Source organism: Schistocerca nitens, chromosome 8 (assembly GCF_023898315.1).
Source record: "Schistocerca nitens isolate TAMUIC-IGC-003100 chromosome 8, iqSchNite1.1, whole genome shotgun sequence".
NCBI lineage: Eukaryota > Metazoa > Arthropoda > Insecta > Orthoptera > Acrididae > Schistocerca > Schistocerca nitens.
The window spans coordinates 150,388,464-150,412,731 of record NC_064621.1 but is presented as its reverse complement, the minus strand read 5'-3'; the positions used below and the strand labels follow the sequence as shown (position 1 = coordinate 150,412,731).

Genomic DNA, 24,268 nt, shown 5'->3' with positions numbered 1-24,268 from the left:
ACTACAGGCTGTGGTTTTCGATTATCCAAGAAATATTTTAAAAAAGTGACCATGAAACTCCCCCTAAATCCTCCCCAGCCCCCATGCTCAACCCCCATCACTCAAGTTTCTTAGTATGTTGTTCATGAAACTCCCTCCTGCTGTCATACAAAAATTTGTGGCTACACATATTAATTTCCTTCTTTTACCTTTTTTGGCCTTCATTTACTGGTCTATAACTTGTGCAGTGACGAATGAAAAATAAAGTGTGTGAAAATGAACTTTCTTGTCATATACTTCTGATAAAAAGCTTCTGGGTTTCCAGCCATATGATTGTTAAAATACCAAGTAATTTTGATGAATGACATACTCATTATCTTTTGGCAACTTCAGAAGATGACGAGTATAACACTGCTAGAAACATTGTGTTATTTCAATACTGCCATCCAGCTGTAAACCCAGGAAGTTCTTGTGAGGAAACATAAATCATCTAATGTATTTATTTTCGTTGATGTACTTATGACTCCACCATCACACAATAACTGACTATCATCAGAGGCAACAATACATTAGTCCACAGCTCTGCCAAGGAAACTACATCTGAAAAAAATGTTGAATGTGTACAGGGCATAAGTTACATTCCTTATAGTAACCAGAACAGTATCAAGCCTGTTAAGATTAAGCTTGAATTATGCAAAATGTAAATAAAGGGAAGGTGGTGTGGAGAGGAACAAGATGATACAAATTAGATTGACTGAACACTACCTCTTTCTTCTCATTTTTCCTAACCTTTGGGGTTGGCATATAATTACTGGATTTGGTGATGTTAGTGGCAGAGGGTGGCTGGATACACACTTTCTGTAGCCTCAACTTCCCTATCCCCTCCTCCTCTTCCTCCTCCTCCTTCTCCTCCTCCCCCGTGCCCTACCCAAGATGGAATTTGTGTATCCCATCTGTCTGCATCCAGTGTTAATTCATGTGAAAGTGTCCAAAAGTTTTCTAATGTTTGTGAATCATGGAAGCAAGATGAGACATGGGTACCAGCCCTGTATTCACCTAGTTGGCTGTGGGAACCACCTAAAAACTACATTCAGGCTGTCTGGCACAATGACCTTCATAGTTAATCCGCTGGACAGATTTGATCTGAGGCACGTGCATCTCACCAACTCCTGAAAGTGGCAGACTAATACACGTGGATATCTGGGTATATCTGATTCAACACCAGCTACTACACTCCTGGAAATGGAAAAAAGAACACATTGACACCGGTGTGTCAGACCCACCATACTTGCTCCGGTCACTGCGAGAGGGCTGTACAATCAATGATCACACGCACGGCACAGCGGACACACCAGGAACCGCGGTGTTGGCCGTCGAATGGCGCTAGCTGCGCAGCATTTGTGCACCGCCGCCGTCAGTGTCAGCCAGTTTGCCGTGGCATACGGAGCTCCATCGCAGTCTTTAACACTGGTAGCATGCTGCGACAGCGTGGACGTGAACCGTATGTGCAGTTGACGGACTTTGAGCGAGGGCGTATAGTGGGCATGCGGGAGGCCGAGTGGACGTACCGCCGAATTGCTCAACACGTGGGGCGTGAGGTCTCCACAGTACATCGATGTTGTCGCCAGTGGTCGGCGGAAGGTGCATGTGCCCGTCGACCTGGGACCGGACCGCAGCGACGCACGGATGCACGCCAAGACCGTAGGATCCTACGCAGTGCCGTAGGGGACCGCACCGCCACTTCCCAGCAAATTAGGGACACTGTTGCTCCTGGGGTATCGGCGAGGACCATTCGCAACCGTCTCCATGAAGCTGGGCTACGGTCCCGCACACCGTTAGGCCGTCTTCCGCTCACGCCCCAACATCGTGCAGCCCGCCTCCAGTGGTGTCGCAACAGGCGTGAATGGAGGGACGAATGGAGACGTGTCGTCTTCAGCGATGAGAGTCGCTTCTGCCTTGGTGCCAATGATGGTCGTATGCGTGTTTGGCGCCGTACAGGTGAGCGCCACAATCAGGACTGCATACGACCGAGGCACACAGGGCCAACACCCGGCATCATGGTGTGGGGAGCGATCTCCTACACTGGCCGTACACCACTGGTGATCGTCGAGACGACACTGAATAGTGCACGGTACATCCAAACCGTCATCGAACCCATCGTTCTACCATTCCTAGACCGGCAAGGGAACTTGCTGTTCCAACAGGACAATGCACGTCCGCATGTATACCGTGCCACCCAACGTGCTCTAGAAGGTGTAAGTCAACTACCCTGGCCAGCAAGATCTCCGCATCTGTCCCCCATTGAGCATGTTTGGGACTGGATGAAGCGTCGTCTCACGCGGTCTGCACGTCCAGCACGAACGCTGGTCCAACTGAGGCGCCAGGTGGAAATGGCATGGCAAGCCGTTCCACAGGACTACATCCAGCATCTCTACGATCGTCTCCATGGGAGAATAGCAGCCTGCATTGCTGCGAAAGGTGGATATACGCTGTACTAGTGCCGACATTGTGCATGCTCTGTTGCCTGTGTCTATGTGCCTGTGGTTCTGTCAGTGTGATCATGTGATGTATCTGACCCCAGGAATGTGTCAATAAAGTTTCCCCTTCCTGGGACAATGAATTCACGGTGTTCTTATTTCAATTTCCAGGAGTGTATATTTAAAATTATTATTATCATTTTATCATCATATTGACCAACTTTGATCAAGTAACATCAATTCCTCTGTTTTCCTTGACGTTTCCTTTTTGCAGCATTTCATCCTCTCCTCATATTACTCTTTTCTTCTATACCTGTTGTTTCCATCCCCCCCCCCCCTATCCCAACCTCCCCCACTCCCCACCCCCATTCACTGTAGCCCTCAAAATCCGAACTTCTAAAATATTTTCTATCTGTTGTTTGTGGTTCTCTGATATTGTTTCTTTCCAATTCCTTTCTTATTACTGTGATTTCATTCACTAGTTTTTTTCCAGAAATACAGATATATTTTTTTGCTAACGTGTTCACTTTCACTCACTAGAGATGTCAAAAGGAGTAATCTTTGCTTTGCCATTGTTTCCAACATTTTATGTATAATTTCATAGATCTTTTCATTGGTTCTCATTTCCTCTTATTTGTGTTGCTCCCATTTTGTTCTTTCAAGTAGTTCTGGCATACTCAGCCTGAAGGTCAGTGTTAAAAAAAAAAAAAAAAAACTTCTGGTTGTACCACAATAATGTAATGTTTTAGTTTCGCTTTCCTAGACAAGTTCTTCTTGTTGTAAATGTTTTAAGGAAGTTGAACACTGTTTTATTATCTCTATATATGCTGCAAACTTTCCAATGTATTTTGCTGTATGGTTTCTCTGAGATATTCAAATTTATTATTCATTTCTAATTTACCCATTTGTGTTTCCATATATTTTGGTTCTTTTTTATGTTAGTCATGAATAGAGCATTTTTCCATTGAAATTCTGAGACTGATGCTGCTTGTTACATTCCTTGAAAGAGTTGACCAATTGCTTCTGTTAGATTTCCTGAAAGTTATCTACAAATGCCTGGCAGTTCATCTTACTTCCATTAAATTCCATCACCAGAACTGTGGGTTCGGTTTTGTGATTACTAAGCTCAAAATTCTAAAGCCTTTCATTTTTGTCTGAAAAATAGGTAAACAGTTCACATAATGAATTATCCCAATCTCTTACACTAGTTTTTATTTCAAACGGGTGACACATTTCACCAGTGCTTATTTTCTAAAAAAAAAAGTTGGATATAATGCAGCGAAAATTACTTATAACTGAAGCATGGGATACCACTGTCTGCTTTTAGCCATGACATCATCAACATGTCGAACTACAAAAAAACTGGTATCGAACTCTCCAGTTGACTTAGCTCAAATGAAGCAGGTGATACCGCGAAACATCCAAATATACAAGAGAATGCGGTATCGAACACTTCAGTTTACATCACCTCAAATGAAGCATGCGATTCCCATCAACCCCTGAACAATAAAAGAAAATGGTATCGTACACTTCAATTGACCTATAATACACCTCAAATGAGACAGGTGAGTCCAATCAACCCTCATACAACAAAAACCATCCACACCTATCATCAACAACAATAGAAAGTACACTACAAAAATCTTTTGCAACCTTGTTTGGTTCCCGAAACGGCATAGATGATGGGTGGTATCCCCTGCTTCAACTGACCCAATTTTTAATGCAGCTGAAAATTTATTTAACTATAAAACTACAGTGTAACTTACATTAATAGCATTACAGCAGTTTCCAAAGTGACTTTAGTTCATGGCTGCTGTAATCTTCACGCCTTCTTACTTTACTCTTGCTATCAGTAGCAAGATGTCTGCCTTTCATGAACCAAGAGCATACATAGTCAATGGGCTGGAACAACATCAGTGGAGTACCAACCAACTTTATGAACATCAGATTGCTGGCTGTGGAAAGATGAAATGAAGCTCTTGTTGGCGAGATGATCAGATTCATTTGGGAAAACCCACGTTCACATTCATTCGTTGATATAGGAACACATTTCAGTGCATTCTGAAGAGGAAGGAGGGATGCTGGAATTTTCTTCTCCGTCAAATACTCCCAAAATCCTCTACATGTTTCTCTCTCTGGAAGAGATTTTTGACCTTCTGTTGGGCAGAATACAGAGTGATGTACCTTGACTGTAGCTCGAGACTTAATTGTGATAATTCTTGAAAGCATCACACACTAGAGCCAAGTTGAGAATGAAGTCAACTTTGGTAATGTACTTCAATAAACCACCATACATACCTCTGTCAGTTGATTCCCTGCTTTGATCATCTTTTGCAGCTGTGAAGTGAGCAACCAAAGGTTTAAAGCTTTTTCCACAATGAATCGCAAAGGATATTGGTAGCGGGACTGTAGAGACATCTATCGGTAGCTCGGTGTTTGAGTGTACGCATACTACCATCACCAACTAGTAGCAGGCGAAGCCACTACATGCTTGTCGAACTGGCTGCCGCTGATTCAGTTGTTGAGAATGTTGCCGCTGCTTTGAAATGCTTGAAACAGTCAATGACATCGCTTTTCCCACCAAAAACTGCACTGGTATCATTTGTATTGCAATTACCAACACAAAAAAAAAAATGAAATAAAAAGTTTACATCCATGAAATAAATCTTTGGCACTCTTCCAAGTTCTCAACATTGTAAAAAAATTACTTTGCCGACGAAAAAGTTTAGGGGTACACATCCCCCAATGTTCCCCCAGAAAAACAGCACATCATTTCATCCATAGATGTGACTTTATACAGGCGAAGATTCTGAGCTGCAGATAGGCACAACAAAAAGATTTACACACTTAAAGCTTTTGGCCAATATCCTTTGTCAACAACACATACACATACGCACATACACACCTAAACACTTGCAAATGCAACTCACACTCACGACTGCAGTCTCAGGCAACTGAAACCACACTGTGAGCAGCAGCACCAGTGCATGATGGTAGTGGCAACTGGGTGGGGGAAATGAGGAGGCTGGGGTGGGGAGGGGGAGGGATAGTATGGTGGGGATGGTGGACAATGAAGTGAAGTGCTGCAGGTTGGGCAGCGGGCAGGGGAGAGGTGCGGAGGGAGGGTAGGAGCAGAAAAGGAGAGAAATAAATTAAATTAAATTAAATAAAAAAAGACTGGGTGTGGTGGTGGATGATGGATGTGTAGTGCTGGAATGGAAGCAGGGAAGGGGATGGATGGGTGAGGACAGTGACTAGCGAAGGTTGAGGCCAGGAGGGTTACGGGAATGTAGGATGTGTTGCAGGGAAAGTTCCCACCTGCACAATTAAGAAAAGCTGGTGTTGGTGGGAAGGATCCATATGGCAGAGGCTGTGAAGCAGTCATTGAAATAAAGGATATCATGTTTGGCAGCATGTTCAGCAACAGGGTGGTCCACTTGTTTCTTGACCACAGTTCCTCAGTGGCCATTCACGCGGATAGACAGCTTGTTGGTTGTCATGCCCACATATAATGCAGCACAGTGGTTGCAGCTTTGCTTATAGACCACTTGACTGGTTTCACAGTTAGCCCTGCTTTTGATGGGATAGGTGATGTTAGTGTCCGGACTGGAGCAGGTGGTGTGGGAGGATGTATGGGACAGGTCTTGCATCTAGGTCTCTTATAGGGGTATGAGCCATGAGGTAAGGGATTGGGAGCGGGTGTTGTGTAAGGATGGACGAGTATATTGTATAGGTTCAGTGGACGGCGGAATACCTCTGTGAGAGGGGTGGGAAGGATAGTGGGCAGGACATTTCTCATTTCAGTTCACAACGAGAGGTAATTGAAACCCTCGTGGAGAATGTCATTCAGTTGCTCCAGTCCTGGGTGGTACTTAGTTATGAGGGGAATGCTCCTCTGTGGCTGGACGGTGGGGCTTTGGGAGATGGTTGGAGACTGGAAAGATAAGGCATAGGAGATTTGTTTTTGTACAAGGTTGGGAGGATAATTATGGTCAGTGAAGGCTTCAGTTAGACCCTCGGTATATTTCAAGAGGGGCTGCTCATCACTGCAGATGTGGCAACCACAGGTTGCTAAGCTGTACAGAAGGGAATTCTTGGTATGGAATAGGTGGTAGCTGTCAAAGTGGAGGTATTGCTGGTGGTTAGTAGGTTTGATATGGACAGAAGTACTGATGTAACCATCTTCGAGGTGGAGGTCAACATCTAGGAAGGTGGCTTGTTGGGTTGAGTAGGACCAGGTGAAGCAAATGGGGGAGAACTTGCTGAGGTTCTGCAGGAATGCAGATAGGGTGTCCACACATGCAATCCAGATAGCGAAGATGTCATCAATGAATCTGAACCAGGTGAGTGGTATAGGATTCTGGGTGTTCAGGAAGAATTCCTCTAGATGGCCCATGAACAGGTTGGCATAGGATCGAACCACGTGGGTGCCCATGTAGGTGAGGATGTTGTTGGTCATGGCGACTAGGAAGGAGGTTGTTGGTTTGGAATTCATTGGGTGTTGGTACAGGTAGTGTTCAATAGCTGTAAGGCCATGGGCATTAGGCATGGTTGTGTATAGGGAGGTGGCATCGATAGTGATGAGCAGGGCACCATGTGGTAAAAGGACAGGAACTGTGAGGAGTTGGTGGAGGAAATGGTTGGTATCTTTTAAATAGGAGGTAGGTTCCGGATAATAGGTTGAAGGAGTTGGTCTAGTTCATACACTTCCTTCATGATGTACACTCCGCCCATGTGACTCATCATTTCCAATGAAGAAGAGATTAGAAACAGAGAAAGTATGTGACCAACGTGTCGCACACATTTCAAAGTAAGGTGCTGCTGTTACATGCTACACTGACCTCCTTCCTTCCAACTATAGTTGCACAAGTATGATGAGACTGAGGATGTTGGCAATTCAGTCGCATTCTATTTGTCAAATCGCTTCTTCTTACTTCATTGTACAGGTGTGTAAAGCCACGATGTAGCACAGAAGTTCAGTATGTGATCTTGATCTTGTATTTAGCAATGACATAACGAAAACAACTGACTTTCAGGGTCAGAAGGCCTCTAATAAAGTTGTGTTTTCTCTTTAAAATGAAGAGTGAAAGACAAAAATTAAATTATTTAGTGTATACAATTGCTAATTTGCCCCATAGTAGGAAGAGTGATGTCTGGAAAAGATTTGATGCTACAGTCCACACTTCAGACAGAAAATATACAAAGTTTGTCCAATGAAAAAAATGTCTATTGTATTCTTGCTTATTACATCAATGCATATACATCGATCAGCCAGAAAATTATTACCACAGACCTACTATCAATATAAACCCATCCAGGCAACAGTAGTGTCACCTGGCGAGAAATGACTGCTCGTCAGACACACACACATGGTGCATGTAGTATCAGAGAGCATGCTGCCTAACAGCAGACTTTAATGCAGGGCAGAGTACAAGTTTGTCTAAACACACAATGCACTGAACACTTCTAATGATGGGCCTCTGCAGCCAATGACCCATACACATGCCAGTGTTAACACCACGACACCAGAAACTGTGACATAAATGGGCACATGACCATTGACACTTGATGTTGGCTCAGTGGCAGAGTGTTGCATGGTCTAATGAGTCATGATATGCTCTTCATCATGCTGATGGGAGGATGTGAATCCGTCATCTTCCAGGAGAACAGTTCCTTGATACCTGTGTTGTGGGATGGCAGTGGTGGCTCCATTATGCTTTGGGAACATTCACATGGGCATTCATGGATACAGTGCAGCTCGTACAAGGTACCATGACGGCCATGGAGTATCGTACACTGGTTGCTGACCATGTACACATCATCATGATGATCAGGTTTCCTGATGGCAGTGACATTTTTCAACAAGATAATGTGCCATGTCACAAGGCCAGGCGTGTGATGGAGTCATTCAAGCAACACAGTGGTGAGTTGCATTTGACATGCTGGACACCAACTCACCAGATCTGAAGCTGATCAAACACATCTGGGATGTGACTGAATGTGGCGTCAGAGCTTATTGCCCTCTCCCCAGAATGTATGGGAATTAGGTGACTTGTGTGTACAGATGTGGAGCCATCAGCCTCCAGCGACCTATCAAGGCCTCTCTGTTTCCATGCCATGCTGCATCACTGCTGTTATCCATGCCAAAGGTGGACTTACCAGCTATTAGGTACCTGGTCATAATGTTCTGGCTGATCAGTGTTCAATATAATAGCAATTCTCTCAAAATACGTGTTACTAGTTATCAAGTTTACCAGACATAAGACCCAGTTAGCTGTTATGTTTAACTCATAATCTACATGGAATTACAATTACTCATAGCCCAAACTAAATATTAAGCCCATAATATTATCTGTACTGAAATGTTAATAACATTACATTTTACTTGTAACCAATTTACAGCCAAATTAAGACCAGTTATAATGTGTAACACTTCTCTACAAGGTGGCATTGACAACAAATGTTTATATTGAACATGAGTGAATATTAATATGAAATCATACTGATATATGATGGAAAAACAACACTGTGCAAAACAATTAAAGACTCACTTTTTTGAAACTGTCATTTTCCTGTGTTGTGATACAGAAGTTTAAAATTTGGCTCAGAGGTATCTGCAACCCTCCTCTGTTATTGTACAAAAGGGTAGTGCCCTGCTGCATCACCCTAGGGCTTGGTGGTGTTTCAAACAGCAAGGTTCTGACACATGCAAAAAAAAGGTAAGTTTCAGATGTACCAACACTCAGAATCAAGCAGAAAAGGCCCCAGGATGTGTGCAAAGTGTGTCAATGGAAACTGCCCTTTACCTTGGGACATTTATTTACATACATTTTGCATTCAGCAGAACATTCTTAACAACCTTTGACACTTATTGTGCCCCATCATACTTATTACACCATAATGGAATGTGCTACCTGTCTGTTATGAGATGATGCTGTGGTTATGTGTAATTCGTACCACAGGCACACACCACGGGATAGTTATGAAGAGAATATTTAATCAGTGTGCAGGTTCTGTCTTGATGGCCAATGGCAATGTCTTAACCTTTTGTATTACTGATAGCCATTGTAATATTTGAGATGTAGAAATCGCCTTATCACAGTCTTGTTTATTTTGTTGATTTAGTAACTTCATACAAAATTGGCATTGTGTATGCATTATTCTAGTGTCTGTTATTCTGTCTTTGATGTTCTTATAATTAAGTAATTTTTCAACTTGATGCCCTTCCAGAATGATGTTCACTCAATTTTATGATAATGGTTTTCAATTTCATAATTTGTTATGTTTTAGAGTTGATATTTCCACCGTAAATATACCTTAATTTTAAACAAAAAGTTAGCTGTCAACATTACATGATGATGGTTTACATGTAAGATTTTCTTCTATGACTATGCATTATTACACCATGGGTCAAACAAGATAATCCTAGTGACTTTTACCAACTTCTATATTATCATATGATGATGTTACAGCTGAACAATCACCTAATTTCACACTCTGACTACGTAACACATGGCACATAAAGTAGTTTTTTATTACATCTCGGAGTCCTTTCAGATTAATATTCACTTGTGTCCAGTAATGAGTTTTGTTGTCAACACCATAAATCTTTATTGCTGTAGAGAGTATGTAGACACTACCACTATGACCGGTTTTAATTCAAGTATAAACTGGTTACCAATAATATGTAATGACATTGATATGCCAGAGATAACAACCAGTGCCTTCTAGCAGGAGAAAGAATCCTTAAGTATATAAACTGCTTATCCCATCTGAAGTTGAATTAACGTTATTTTGCCTAAGAGTATCATGAAACAAAACTCATTTCCCTGATTCCAGATGGAAGATAGCCATTACAAATACAACAGGAAAATGCATACTTTTGGGGTCTTTTGCACCACTTTATTTTGTAGTACCTGGAAAATGAGGTTTTACCAGACTTCCACATTGTGTACAGTGGACAGTGAGCTGGAAACAGCAGTAATACATTTTAAATTATGTGTTTATGAATTAGAAGTTCTTTTGAAATTACATGTTAGGCTTCCTGATACTGAGTCCTGCATTTTATTTTCATGTTTAGTTCTTTACATGTAGTGCAGATGTCAACAGGGCACACCCAACTATAAATCAAAATGGGACTTGAATTATTTGTGACAATTATGGCAATGAATCTTCCTAAATTACCATTTGGCGTGAAATAACTCATGCTCTTACGACCACTGGGTGAATGTATGGAAGATTTTGATCCACTCTTATGATGGTGACAGTACGGTCTATTCTGAGCGGCTTAGATGACAGGCAATAAAATTAATAAAACTTCCACATTTAAATAACCTGCCCTGCTCATTAAGATGCCTTGGCAGTTGCTCATCAATTACGATGTTATGCAATCCTAAGCTCCACTATACTTAGGCTGCTACTGTGCACCTTTCTATTATTTATTGAGAGGAGGGTTGGTATGGGAACAGTTTGGGAGGGAGGGAGGGAGGGAGTGGGGGATGAGAGTAACAGATTTAAGGTGCTATGACACAAGCTCTGCAACTCCACATTACCCTACATTAATGAAGTAAATTATATGTCTGTGATATAGTTATCAGATAAACTTGGTATTATGCCTTCCTTGTCGTATATCTCTGTCCTGAGACTGTGAAAAAGTATGTTGAAGAAAGGAAAGGCTGCAAAGATGATACCAGAAGTAACTGCCATACTTCTGATATATGGCCCTTGGCAGAGAATATAAGTAATATTTTCTCCTCCCATTGCACTTGGCTGAATCTTACATGTATAAATGTAGATGTAGAATAGAAGTAATAGTCACAGTAGCAACTGTGGTGGTGGTGCTGGTGGTGGTGTTGATGGTGGTGGTGGTCATGGTAGTTTGGTCTAGGTACTTTTGTGCACTTTTTTCCAGTTTGACAGTTACTAAAAAAACATGTTGTCTCAATTTTTCTCTGTAAATCTTTTAACCTTCTCCTTCTTCCCATCCTCTCCTGTATCTTCCTTTTCTCTCTTTCTTCCCATTTTCCTAATATTTTACTGTATTTCACCTTCGATATGACTTTGAAATTCATCATGTCTTAAATTCTATGATATAGTCATAGTTTTATTTGCTCTAATTTTAAATATAACCTACAATACATCATATATATATAAGCTTCATTAATGAACCAAGATGTGATTTTCATGATAATGTCTATTGAATTGTTATATACTGTATCTGACATTTTGGTTAATGTTGTCATCTTGCATCTTGAATCTGTCTCCTCAACATTGAGTTATAACTAGTTGACACTTTTCTTCACTTTCCTTGTGTACCTTCTCCACATAACATTCAAAGAAAGAGCCTTTATTCCGGGAAACTTGAGATACACGCCCAGTATATTTACTCAATGTCTATGGAAATACTGCACATGTGAGATGGTTTTGTGTGTTTCATCACTCTGAGTCATTAAACAATAACAAAATTTCATTAGGAAATGAGATAATCACCATATGTGACTTGCAGTTGATGTAATGATCAATCACGTATGTAATGTCATGAGTATGTTTTCATCCATACCAAATGAGTCAAGCTGCAGCTAATATGAAAGGGTGCAGTATTTGTATAGTTGAAGTAAATGAGATGCATCTCACAGGCCCAAACCCCATAGCTATCACTTCCCACCATATGCCAGTTTGGCTGACACTAAGCTTTAGAGAGGCCTAAGAGAGTTTTTAAGGTATAAGACAAATGGAGCACACTGTTACCATTTAAGCTATGTACAATGTGAATATCCACTACCTGTCATAGGTCTGCATAAACCCAGTGTTATGCAAAAGACTATTTTTATACCAGTAGTGATTGTTGTTAGTGTGAGCAGTGCTATACACATTTCAGCGAATGTGATCCTGTGAGCACCCCAAGTTTTCATGACAATGCAGCTTGGCTGATATGGCCAGAATGGAAACACATTTAAGATTATTTGCACATAGTGCATTCAGCATGTCACATCTGATGATGCCAGAATAGTTTGCTGTTGGATGCATCTTGTCAGTTGTAAGATTATGCCTGTTGAAGCATTAACAGATCTTTCAAATAAATTAAGATTCACCATTCACTTTTTTCATGTATCTCTAAACTCCATAAAAACTTTTGTTTCAGTGTGCATTCAAGCAATTACCTATAGCTTACTACTAACAGTTCTGAACACAGAGATATTATTTTGCACAATTTCAACTGTTAAATGAATCTTAAATTTTGAGCTTTCCTAATAAATCTAAACATTTTGCTTGTGTTCTTGCACAGAGATTTATTTGATTAACTTGTTTATTTGATTTATTTCTCTTTTCTAGCAACTTTGTACCACTTTACCAACTCGTAACACACCACAGGTAAAAATCACATCACTGTTATAAAAAAGTTTGTGTGTGAACCCTTTAGTGCTCTTAAAATCCAACAACACTGTGTCACCAGCTGAAGCAGCCATTGTGCTCAAATATTTCTCTTACTTCATTCTTATTTCCAAACCATACAAGTTAAAATGAACTCTTGTCATAGTACTTCAGTACCATATCAATATCTTTACTAAATTAATTCCAAAATTTCTGTATAAGCACTCACCTGTACAATATTGATTCAAAGGTGACAAAGATTTATACTAGAAAGAGATGAGTAGTGAATAAAATGTAAAATAATATATTTCTATAAACTATGTTGAGTCAACAGATCGAATCTTAGCACTCGCAAAAGCAAATTACTGATGAAGAAATTGACTCTATTAATTTTTTTTAATTGGCTAAAGGATCATATTATACTGACACACATAAGATCAACAATTTATTACTATTGTGAAGTGTACTCTACAAGAAAGTTTCAGTTTATAATCTTGATAAAAAGTCCAAAAGACATACAAACAGAGCAAATGTTTGTAAGAGATATAACAGATCATTTAAGAAACTTTATAAAATCATCAGTGAAATAAAAATAGTGTTGGTGATTCTTGTTTTCCACAACCAAATATTAAAAAAGGGTTATATTATTTTAATTATTTTGATCTCTGGGTATAACATTTCTTGTGAAATTGACATCTTGAGTCTTTTGGCCAACATCTTTTATAAAACACAAAATTTTCTGGGTATGGTGCCACATCATGCTGTAAGTAACTCACTGGATACAGCCATGGCCAAAACATGTTTTATTTTGTGGCAATTGTTTTACAGCATGACACAGTACCATATTCAGCAAATATTTATGGTAGCTGAAACTGGCCACAGGCACCTACACTCTTACATTTTTATAAAGTTCCACTCATTCACTAACACACGTGACCAGCACTGCTAAACAGTTTCCTTTAATAGTTACAGTTGATGTAATGCCTTCAGATGCCTGCTTTATATTTTGAATGAAGCACATTTTGTTGTTATCATGCGTAATCTATTATCCACCACATCTTCTTGGATAGTCATTTTCATGTTTTGCAGGCAGCTACATTCTCGCAAACTATTTGGTAAATGACATCTTGGGTTGTTGGGTGTTCTGCCGGATATCAGCGTCGTACTTGCACGATATTTCGGTCACGTAGCTCGTAACCTTCATCAGGTGCGACCTGAGACTGCTCCTCGAGTGGACCTGGTCCAGTATTTATGCCTATGGCCTTCCCCCTCCACCAACGGCTGCAGGTGCTTCCTCTGTGGTCTGCGCCCATTCCCTGCGACCTGCTGGAGCGTTGCTGCTCCGTTTTCCGTCCGCTGCGGTTCTAGGTGTTCCCTATGCGGTCCGCGCCCACCAACCCCGATCCTGGGGGTTTCATCTACGGTCTGGGGTACCAAGCGTTCCCCCTGCGGTCCGCGCCCGCTCACCACGACCTGTTGGAGCGTTGCCGCTCCGTTTTTTGTCCACTGTGGCTCTGGATGTTCCCTCTGTGGTCCGCGCCCACCAGTCCCACTTCTGGGTGTTCCATCTTCGGTCCGGTGCTCCTGGCAGTCCGTCAGGGGCTCGTTTTCCATCTCCATGTCTCTGGTTCCTCTGTTTGTGCAGTGTTGCAGCTGGCCCCGTTGCTCCTTTAACAATTCCAGAGCCGGATCCCAGGCTCTGCTTAGCTGGTACCCTGTGTCACGGTTCATAAGATCGTCAGACATTTTAATTTCTATCGATTCTCTTATAACACTGTCCCAGAATCTGGGTGTTTGTGCTAGAATCCTGGTATCCTCATACTTCATGGCATGATCTAGTTCTAGACAGTGTTCAGCAATGGCTGACTTAGTCACCTGTCTTAATCTAGTGTGCCTCTGATGTTCTTTGCACCTGATCTCCACAGTTCTTGTCGTCTGGCCAATGTAGGACCTGCCACATTGACAAGGTATATTGTAAATCCCTGGTTTTCGTAACCCCAGGTCGTCTTTGACACTCCCCAGCAGTCCCCCAATCTTGTTGGATGGACAGAAAACACACTTGATATTGTGTTTACAGAGGATCCTACTGATTCTGGCAGAAATAGAGCCAGCATAGGGCAGATGTGCCACCTTCTTTGTTTCATCTTGGTCTTCTTCAGGAACCTGTGGTATGGCGGCTGGTTGGAGTGCCCTCTCAATTTGTCTGTCCGTGTATCCATTCTTGGAGAAAACTGTTTTGAGACGTTCCATCTCTATAGGTAGACTCTCTTGGTCTGACAGGGCATGTGCTCTGTGGACCAAAGTCTTCAGAACTCCATTCTTCTGTGCAGGGTGGTGACAGCTGCTGGCCTGCAGATATAAATCAGTGTGTGTTGGTTTTCGGTACACACTGTGGCCAATTGATCCATCTGCTTTCCTCTGAACTAGTACATCCAGAAATGGCAGCTGGCCATTCTTCTCCAGTTCCATGGTGAACTTGATGTTAGGGTGGCATGAGTTAAGATGTTCAAGAAACTCGTTGAGCCTGTCCATCCCATGTGGCCAGATCACGAAGGTGTCATCCACATACCTAAAGAAGCATGTGGGTTTAAATGTGGCTGTCTCCAATGCCCTCTCCTCAAAACTCTCCATAAACATGTTGGCAACCACAGGGGACAGTGGGCTGCCCATAGCTACACCTTCAGTTTGCTCGTAATATTGGTTTCTGTACAGGAAATACGTGGATGTCAGTGTATGACTGAACAGGTCCAACAGAGCACCGTCAAATTTCTCTGCAATCAGTTCTAGTGAGTCCTTCAGTGGGACCCTGGTGAACAGCAATACCACATCAAAACTGACCATGATGTCCGAATCTGTGATGTGCAGTTGCTTGAGGCGTTGCAGGAAATCTGAGTTGCGGATGTGGTGAATACATTTGCCCACATATGGAGACAGGAGACCTTTCAAGTACTTGGCTGTTGTGTACGTAGGTGCCCCAATATTACTGACAATTGGACGTAGGGGCACGCCCTCCTTGTGTATTTTAGGCAGCCCATACAGTCTAGGTGGCACTGGCGCTTTTTCCCGTGGTTGTCTGATGATCTTATCAGGCATCCCTGTTTCCTTCAAGAGAGCACTAGTCTTCTTTGCCACCTTGTCCGTGGGGTCACACTCCAGAATTCTGTATGCAGGGTCCTCCAGAAGTTGGCGTACTTTCTCATCATAATCCACCCGCTGCAAGATGACAGTGGAGTTCCCTTTGTCTGCTGGCAGTACCACAATGCTGTTGTCTTCCCGGAGTTTCTTGAGTGCAAGCCTCTCCTCGGTTGTGATGTTCGATTTCGGCGGCCTGGCCTTGGTGAGGGCCCTGCAGGTCTCTCGGCGGACTTCCTCTGCCACATTAGGTGGAAGTGTGGCTGCAACTTGCTCTACTGCACTGACGAAACCTGAAATGGGTACATTTCTAGGGGTCGTAGCAAAGTTGAGACCCTTGCTGAGTACCTTTAAGGTTGTATCATCAAACTGTATGCCACTCAGATTCGTCACAGAGCGTGTCTCTTCCATCTGCTGTGCTTTCTTACTCATGCGGTCAAACTTTGCAGATTGGCAAGATGAGGTATTCCTTCTAGCACACTCAGCTAAAGACCAGGAGGCACGGTCTACCCAATCCCAATCTTCTCTTGTTAAGGAGGCTGCCATGTACAGATGAATGTGTAACAGCTCCCTGGCCACAACATATAACCTGTGGCGCATATCTCGAATCCTCTCTCTCACCAGTGCCATGCTGGCTCTGCGTTTTATCTTGTTCGCCGCTCTGGAGTTGATGTGATGTTTAATTCTGGAAAATACTGGTACCACTTCTCCATCTCGACACCTCAGCAAAAAACTGAGAGAACTCAGCATCTTCCCTTTCTTCTGCCGAAGCTTGTCCAGCTTCTTGATATTCTGATACATCTCCTCCCCATAGAGACTTTTGATGTAACTCTTCAGGCTTTCCCGGCGATCTAATGACATCTTGGGTTGTCGGGTGTTCTGCCGGATATCAGCGTCATACTTGCACGATATTTTGGTCACGTAGCTCGTAACCTTCATCAGGTGCGACCTGAGACTGCTCCTCGAGTGGACCTGGTCCAGTATTTATGCCTATGGCTTTCCCCCTCCACCAACGGCTGCAGGCGCTTCCTCTGTGGTCCGCACCCATTCCCTGCGACCTGCTGGAGCATTGCTGCTCTGTTTTCCGTCCGCTGCGGTTCTAGGTGTTCCCTCTGCGGTCCGCGCCCACCAACCCCGATCCTGGGGGTTTCATTTGGTAAATGATTCTGGGAGATCAAACAACGTTGTATCATAAATGACTATAGCAGCTCCGGGGAAGGAAAATGAAAAATATAGACTTTTTTTAACCAATCTGAGTTATTGGGAGTCAGATCACGGTTGTGGTAGATAAAATAGTCACACTTTATGCTTATAATGTTATGTCTTTTATGTCTTTGCTTGTATTACACATTGTCCAGATATAATTTGTCCACAAATTCTTGATGCATTCGGAAAATTTGTGATGGTGCACTGGAAAACACCAGTCCACAGATAGCGTCTTTCATTCAATCACAATCATGACAGCATATGGCCACTTTCTACAAAGAACTTGTAGCACATTATTTTTGCCCAAATCTGGGTCTTTTCCAATTTTGTATGAGGAATGTCATTGAGAGGAATGTGAAAGTTACTTCATTTCAGAGCTGAACAGGTAAGAACATTTTTTTGGCACCTACAGCCAATTAAAATAAACTTTGTAAGCATAAGATGAAATAATCGAACACAAATAACCTTTTTCTCCGGAAGTTTCAGTGGGGTGCAGAAAGTCTCAATTGTGAAACTGAACAGTATAGCTACACTTTTAAACTCTCTTCGGACTCATCAGTAGAAACTGATTCATCCTGTTAAAGAAGTGATGATATGAATGCTTGTGACAAGTAATCTAATGTGTGAAAATAGTAATGATCAAAGATAAAACTGGTGGATACTATTAATTCTACCTATTTCCATGTACTGTTTTCTCCTCTGTAGTATTTGCAAAAACTTATGTCTGAGCATGCAACACAAATCTCCAGTTAAGGATGTTGATCACCCAGGATGTCATGATTGTCCAACTAATAGTATGTTGGTCCACTTTTTGGAATGCAAAACAGATACAGTATGTCATAGCATCAATTCTACAAGTTCTTGGAACTTGACTGGAGCTAGGTGGCACAAGATACCAACGCGTAGGAATGTAGTTCCAATAGCTTATAAGAAGAGAATTTTTGAACTCTGAGCTGCTGCTTGATGGTAATCAGATATACTCAACAGGGATTGTATATGGTTGTGATTGGGGCCAGGAGATAAACTGGGACGTTCCATGTACTATTGTATTCGAAATGGTCAATTGCAGTCATTGTTTCTTTTATAACACTCCTAGTTTTCAGGGAGTCCATTATGGACATTGTCATCTCTCCACATCCTGTGCAGCATTTGACAACAAGCAGTCTCCTGGAAGATGCTCTGTTAAATGACCATTACCAAAATAAATAATTCATCCGAGCAGGCAACTCATTTTCTCTGTTGTTTGCTGAATTTATGAGGTCATCAAGCCCACAACAGTCATAACTAATTATAGCATTCTGTCAATAAGGGTGCAAATGCAAATCATCTGCTGTGTAATTTCATTTGTAACAGCATTCACTTTTCCTAGCTTTGTAATCTGTGTCCTGTTACCAAGAGTTACATCCAGAAGGTCAAGGCTCAAAAACCCTTTTTGTGTACAAGGGTTGCTGCTTTGTTTATTAAACATTTTGTGGACCATTTTGCATTTATGGTAACAGTAAAAGAACATATAAACATTTTCATCTCTCTAATTTCATTTTTTCCAACATCCAACCATCATAATCTACTCTTATCAGTCACCTAAGTCAGCACATTCTCTGCACCCAGTGTTGACCAAATTATATGCTTGTCTGTATTTTTTGCACTGAGAATGTTGCAGAGCTATATTTACATACTTACAAGAGTGAGTCACTAAATATATTGCGAAGTCAGCACCATGAGTTATGGTCTGAAATTTATTTTACATTTCAACATACTGTTACTGCAAATTTAAACACTCCACATATTGTGGGACAAGGCCTTGACAGCCTGCAGCATAATTCTTGTGACAGAAATTTCATCAAACAACAAGTGTTGCATCAAACAAGTGACCCCTAGGAGTATACTGTCTTCAAAATGGTATCCATTTGTAGGGTTTTAAGGGGTTTTGGATTGGATTGGATTGTTAGGGGAAAGAGACCCAACAGCGAGGTAATCGGTCTCATCGGATTAGGGAAGGTCGGGGAAGGAAGTTGGCCATGCCCTTTCAAAGGAACCATCCCGGCATTTGCCTGGAGCGATTTAGGGAAATCACGGAAAACCTAAATCAGGATCGCCGGACGCGGGATTGAACCATCGTCCTCCTGAATGCGAGTCCAGTGTGCTAACCACTGCGACACCTTGCTCGGTTTTTAAGGGGTCCAAGCAGACAAAACTCATTGAGAAATAAGATGAGGCTAGGTAGTGGATATTTCAAGCATTCACAACGAGATATTTGTAATACCTCCTTCATTTGTTTTGCTGTGTGGGTATGCTATGTCATCCTGAATTATTATACCAACTGTCAGGAATCCATTTCATTTGAGGTGTATGGCTTCTCACATAGATTAATACAGTTGAATGTGGCATTAAAGATCTCATCATGAGTTTGGAATTTCATAAGTATGACACCCTGCATGTCCCAAAACACAGGCACCATAACCTCACAAACTGATGGGACCAGCATGAACATTATTTTACTTAGTGCAGTGATGCTTCCATTCCTTAGAGGATTGCTTGGATACAAGTCAGTAGTAGTGACTCGTGCTTTGCAAATGATCTATATTAAAAAACCATCTCCTTCTTCAGTGTAATACATGGGGTGCTGCAGGAAAAGACCCAGTCTGTTCTATTTGTGCTCTGGAGCAATGCTCAGGATACCAAACATGTTGAAACTTGACAAGAATTCAACTGCTTATGTCTGGAGCTGACTACGTAGACTTTCTCTGAAAACTATTTGGTACAAATAGTTCAGAAGCCCACTCATGATGGAAATATATTAAACTTAATGGCAAAAATATACCTGACCTATTAGAGCAGGGGTAGCCAACCATTTTTACCTACTGCCCACTCTCGAATCTGCGTTAGTATTAAAATTTTCTTACTGCCCACCAGTAATGGCAATCTATAAATTAGGGAAATAACTTTGCTTTGAAAAATTTATAAAGCAAGTTACAGCAAGTTAAAGCATGTAATAATTACTTACCAAAAAATTTTTTTTGAAAACCAAATGAAAATGTTTTTAAAATCCCTACTGCCTGTTGTCCACCATGAAAGTTGGAATGCCCACAAGTGGGTGGTAGGGACCAGTTGACTACCACTGTATTAAAGGTTGCCCACGGTAAAACTGATATCAGTGATCATGAAGCAATAATATCAACAATGATCACCAGTGTGCACAGGACAACTAAATCACTTAGAAGGTTTTACTCTTTAGTGAATTAGTTAAAAAGGCAGTAGAGTCATATTTCTAAGAAGAACTCGAAACATTTACCTCTGTGCTGTAAAATTTATAGGAACTGAGACTGAAGATTAGAATATTTGTTGACCAACCACCATAAAGATATGTATCTAACACAACAGATCAGGATGGGGAGGAACCCTCCATAGTATACAATTTCTCTAAGGAAATCCTAACACATGCTACAATAGTAAGTATCCTCTGTCAGGTGCTTCAGAGAGGTTTGCAGGGTATGTTCATAGATGTCGATGTACATGATGGTGATGCTTACTGTTCCAAGAGAATAATGTAGAGCAAATATCAAAAGTCACATGAAAACTTCACAGATCATTTCTTCCCCATGTTGCACTGTGGCTTCACTGGAAAATTCCACAGGGTGACAAAGATAATCCTTGTTTGATATTATTTTTGATCGTATCCTTCACTGAACTCCTATATTCGATGGAATGCAGCTTTCTGTGGAATACAGTTCTCACTATATATATATATATATATATATATATATATATATATATATATATATATATATATAAAGAAAGATGATGAGACTTACCAAACAAAAGCGCTGGCAGGTCGATAGACACACAAACAAACACAAATATACACACAAAATTCAAGCTTTCGCAACAAACTGTTGCCTCATCAGGAAAGAGGGAAGGAGAGGGAAAGACAAAAGGATGTGGGTTTTAAGGGAGAGGGTAAGGAGTCATTCCAATCCCAGGAGCGGAAAGACTTACCTTAGGGTAAGTCTTTCCGCTCCTGGGATTGGAATGACTCCTTACCCTCTCCCTTAAAACCCACATCCTTTTGTCTTTCCCTCTCCTTCCCTCTTTCCTGATGAGGCAACAGTTTGTTGCGAAAGCTTGAATTTTGTGTGTATATTTGTGTTTGTTTGTGTGTCTATCGACCTGCCAGCGCTTTTGTTTGGTAAGTCTCATCATCTTTCTTTTTAGATATATTTTTTCCACGTGGAATGTTTCCCTCTGTTATATATATATATATATATATATATATATATATATATATATATATATATATATATATATATATATATATATAAACAAAGATGATGTGACTTACCAAATGAAAGTGCTGGCAGGTCGACAGACACACAAACAAACACAAACATACACACAGAATTCAAGCTTTCGCAACAAACTGTTGCCTCTTTCCTGATGAGGCAACAGTTTGTTGCGAAAGCTTGAATTCTGTGTGTATGTTTGTATTTGTTTGTGTGTCTGTCGACCTGCCAGCACTTTCATTTGGTAAGTCACATCATCTTTGTTTTGAGATATATTTTTCCTACGTGGAATGTTTCCCTCTATTATAACCATATCATTAATTTGAACCCAACAATTACGTTTGTTATTGTTGCTGTTGCATTTCGAAATCTTTCCTGTCATCTTATTTTCTTTTTATTTTCTCTTTCTGTTTTTACCAGTAGTCTCACTTTGTATTCACCTTCCCCTTTTTACCGTAATCTACTATACAATTTTATTCCGCCTATATATACTCAATAATACGTAACCCACTTCCAAACCATAACCAAAAAAAATTTATTTTCCCCTTTCAACACTACCGCTGACATCCTTTCGTCTTTCCCTCTCCTTCCCTCTTTCCTGATGAGGCAACAGTTTGTTGCGAAAGCTTGAATTCTGTGTGTATGTTTGTGTGTCTGTCGACCTGCCAGCACTTTCATTTGGTAAGTCACATCATCTTTGTTTTTAGATATATTTTTCCTACGTGGAATGTTTCCCTCTATTATAACCATATATATATATATATATATATATATATATATATATATATATATATATATATATATATATATAAAGATGATGTGACCCACCGAACGAAAGCACTGGCAGGTCGACAGACACACAAACAAACACAAACACACACACAAAATTCAAGCTCTCGCAACAAACCGTTGCCTCATCAGGAAAGAGGGAAGGAGAGGGAAAGACGAAAGGATAGGGTTTTAGGGGAGAGGGTAAGGAGTCATTCCAATCCCGGGAGCGGAAAGACTTACCTTAGGGGGTAAGTCTTACTTATATATATATATAGAGAGAGAGAGAGAGGGAAACATTATATATATATATATATATATATATATATATATATATATATGTTTTTCTCTCTCTCTCTCTCTCTCTCTCTATATATATATATATATATATATATATATATATATATATATATATATATATATATATATAGAGGGAAACATTCCACACGGGAAAAATATATCTAAAAACAAAGATGATGTGACCCACCGAACGAAAGCGCTGGCAGGTCGACAGACACACAAACAAACACAAACACACACACAAAATTCAAGCTCTCGCAACAAACCGTTGCCTCATCAGGAAAGAGGGAAGGAGAGGGAAAGACGAAAGGATAGGGTTTTAGGGGAGAGGGTAAGGAGTCATTCCAATCCCGGGAGCGGAAAGACTTACCTTAGGGGTAAGTAAGACTTACCCCCTATATATATATATAGACATATTTAAATATGTCTGATTGTGTCTGTATATGTGTGGATGGATATGTGCGTGTGTGCGAGTGTATACCTGTCCTTTTTTCCCCCTAAGGTAAGTCTTTCCGCTCCCGGGATTGGAATGACTCCTTACCCTCTCTCTTAAAACCCACATCCTTTCATCTTTCCCTCTCCTTCCCCTCTTTCCTGATGAGGCAACAGTTTGTTGCGAAAGCTTGAATTTTGTGTGTGTGTTTGTGTTTGTTTGTGTGTCTATCGACCTGCCAGCGCTTTCGTTCGGTAAGTCACATCATCTTTGTTTTGATGTGACTTACCAAACGAAAGCGCTGGCACGTCGATAGACACACAAACAAACACAAACATACACACTTGAATTTTGAATTTTGTGTGTATGTTTGTGTTTGTTTGTGTGTCTATCGACGTGCCAGCGCTTTCGTTTGGTAAGTCACATCATGTTTGTTTTTAGATATATTTTTCCCACGTGGAATGTTTCCCTCTATTAATTTATATACATGATGGTGATGCTTATTGTTCCAAGAGAATAATGTAGAGCAAATATCAAAAGTCACATGAAAACTTCACAGATCATTTCTTCCCCATGTTGCACTGTGGCTTCACTGGAAAATTCCACAGGGTGACAAAGATAATCCTTGTTTGATATTATTTTTGATCGTATCCTTCACTAAACTCCTATATTCGATGGAATGCAGCTTTCTGTGGAATACAGTTCTCACTATATATGAGATGCACTGCATCATGTACGTCCTCCTGGGACATTCCCTTGGTACACAAACTGTCGAACACAACTGCACATTATTCTTGTAGCACAACTGCCATTTTATACTAGCTGCATTTCACTGACCACAGACAATGGAATACTACATAAATTTAAAAAAGTATGCAGTGTTCTGGCGTTTACACCTCTTTTATTGACTCATCCTTGCATAAGTAGTTGGACACGGGGGAGGGTCATTAATAATTTTCCTGAACATCAACATTTAAAACTTTGTGTTCTGTCTTACAGCAGGACTTGTCATGGGGGAAGCCTCGTCAGAGAGGTCCACTGCATGAGTGTCTAGGGAAGTGATTCCAGTGGTGTTTTCCCATTACCTTCAACTGATGATGATGAAATGATAATGAGGACAACACAACACCCAGTCCCTGAGCAGAGAAAATCTCTGACTCAGCCAAGAATCAAACCAGGGCCCCTTGGCGTGACAAACCGCCACGCTGGCCACTCAGCTATAGGGGTGGACAACATCAACATAGCAACTTTTAATGTATTTCAAATAGATATTAAAATCAGGAGAATACTATTTGTGATCGTAGTATCAATTTCAGATAAAT

The 24,268-nt window shown here is 41.1% G+C and overlaps 1 protein-coding gene across 1 annotated transcript in view; it reads left to right on the top strand.

Moving 5' to 3' along the window:
• Window positions 1-24,268, top strand: part of LOC126198417 (synapsin) — an 846,670-nt gene that overhangs the window by 781,683 nt on the left and 40,719 nt on the right. The window contains exon 7 of the mRNA XM_049934720.1: window positions 12,789-12,827. Coding sequence (XP_049790677.1) covers window positions 12,789-12,827 — 39 coding nt within the window. The remainder of the gene's footprint in view (window positions 1-12,788; window positions 12,828-24,268) is intronic.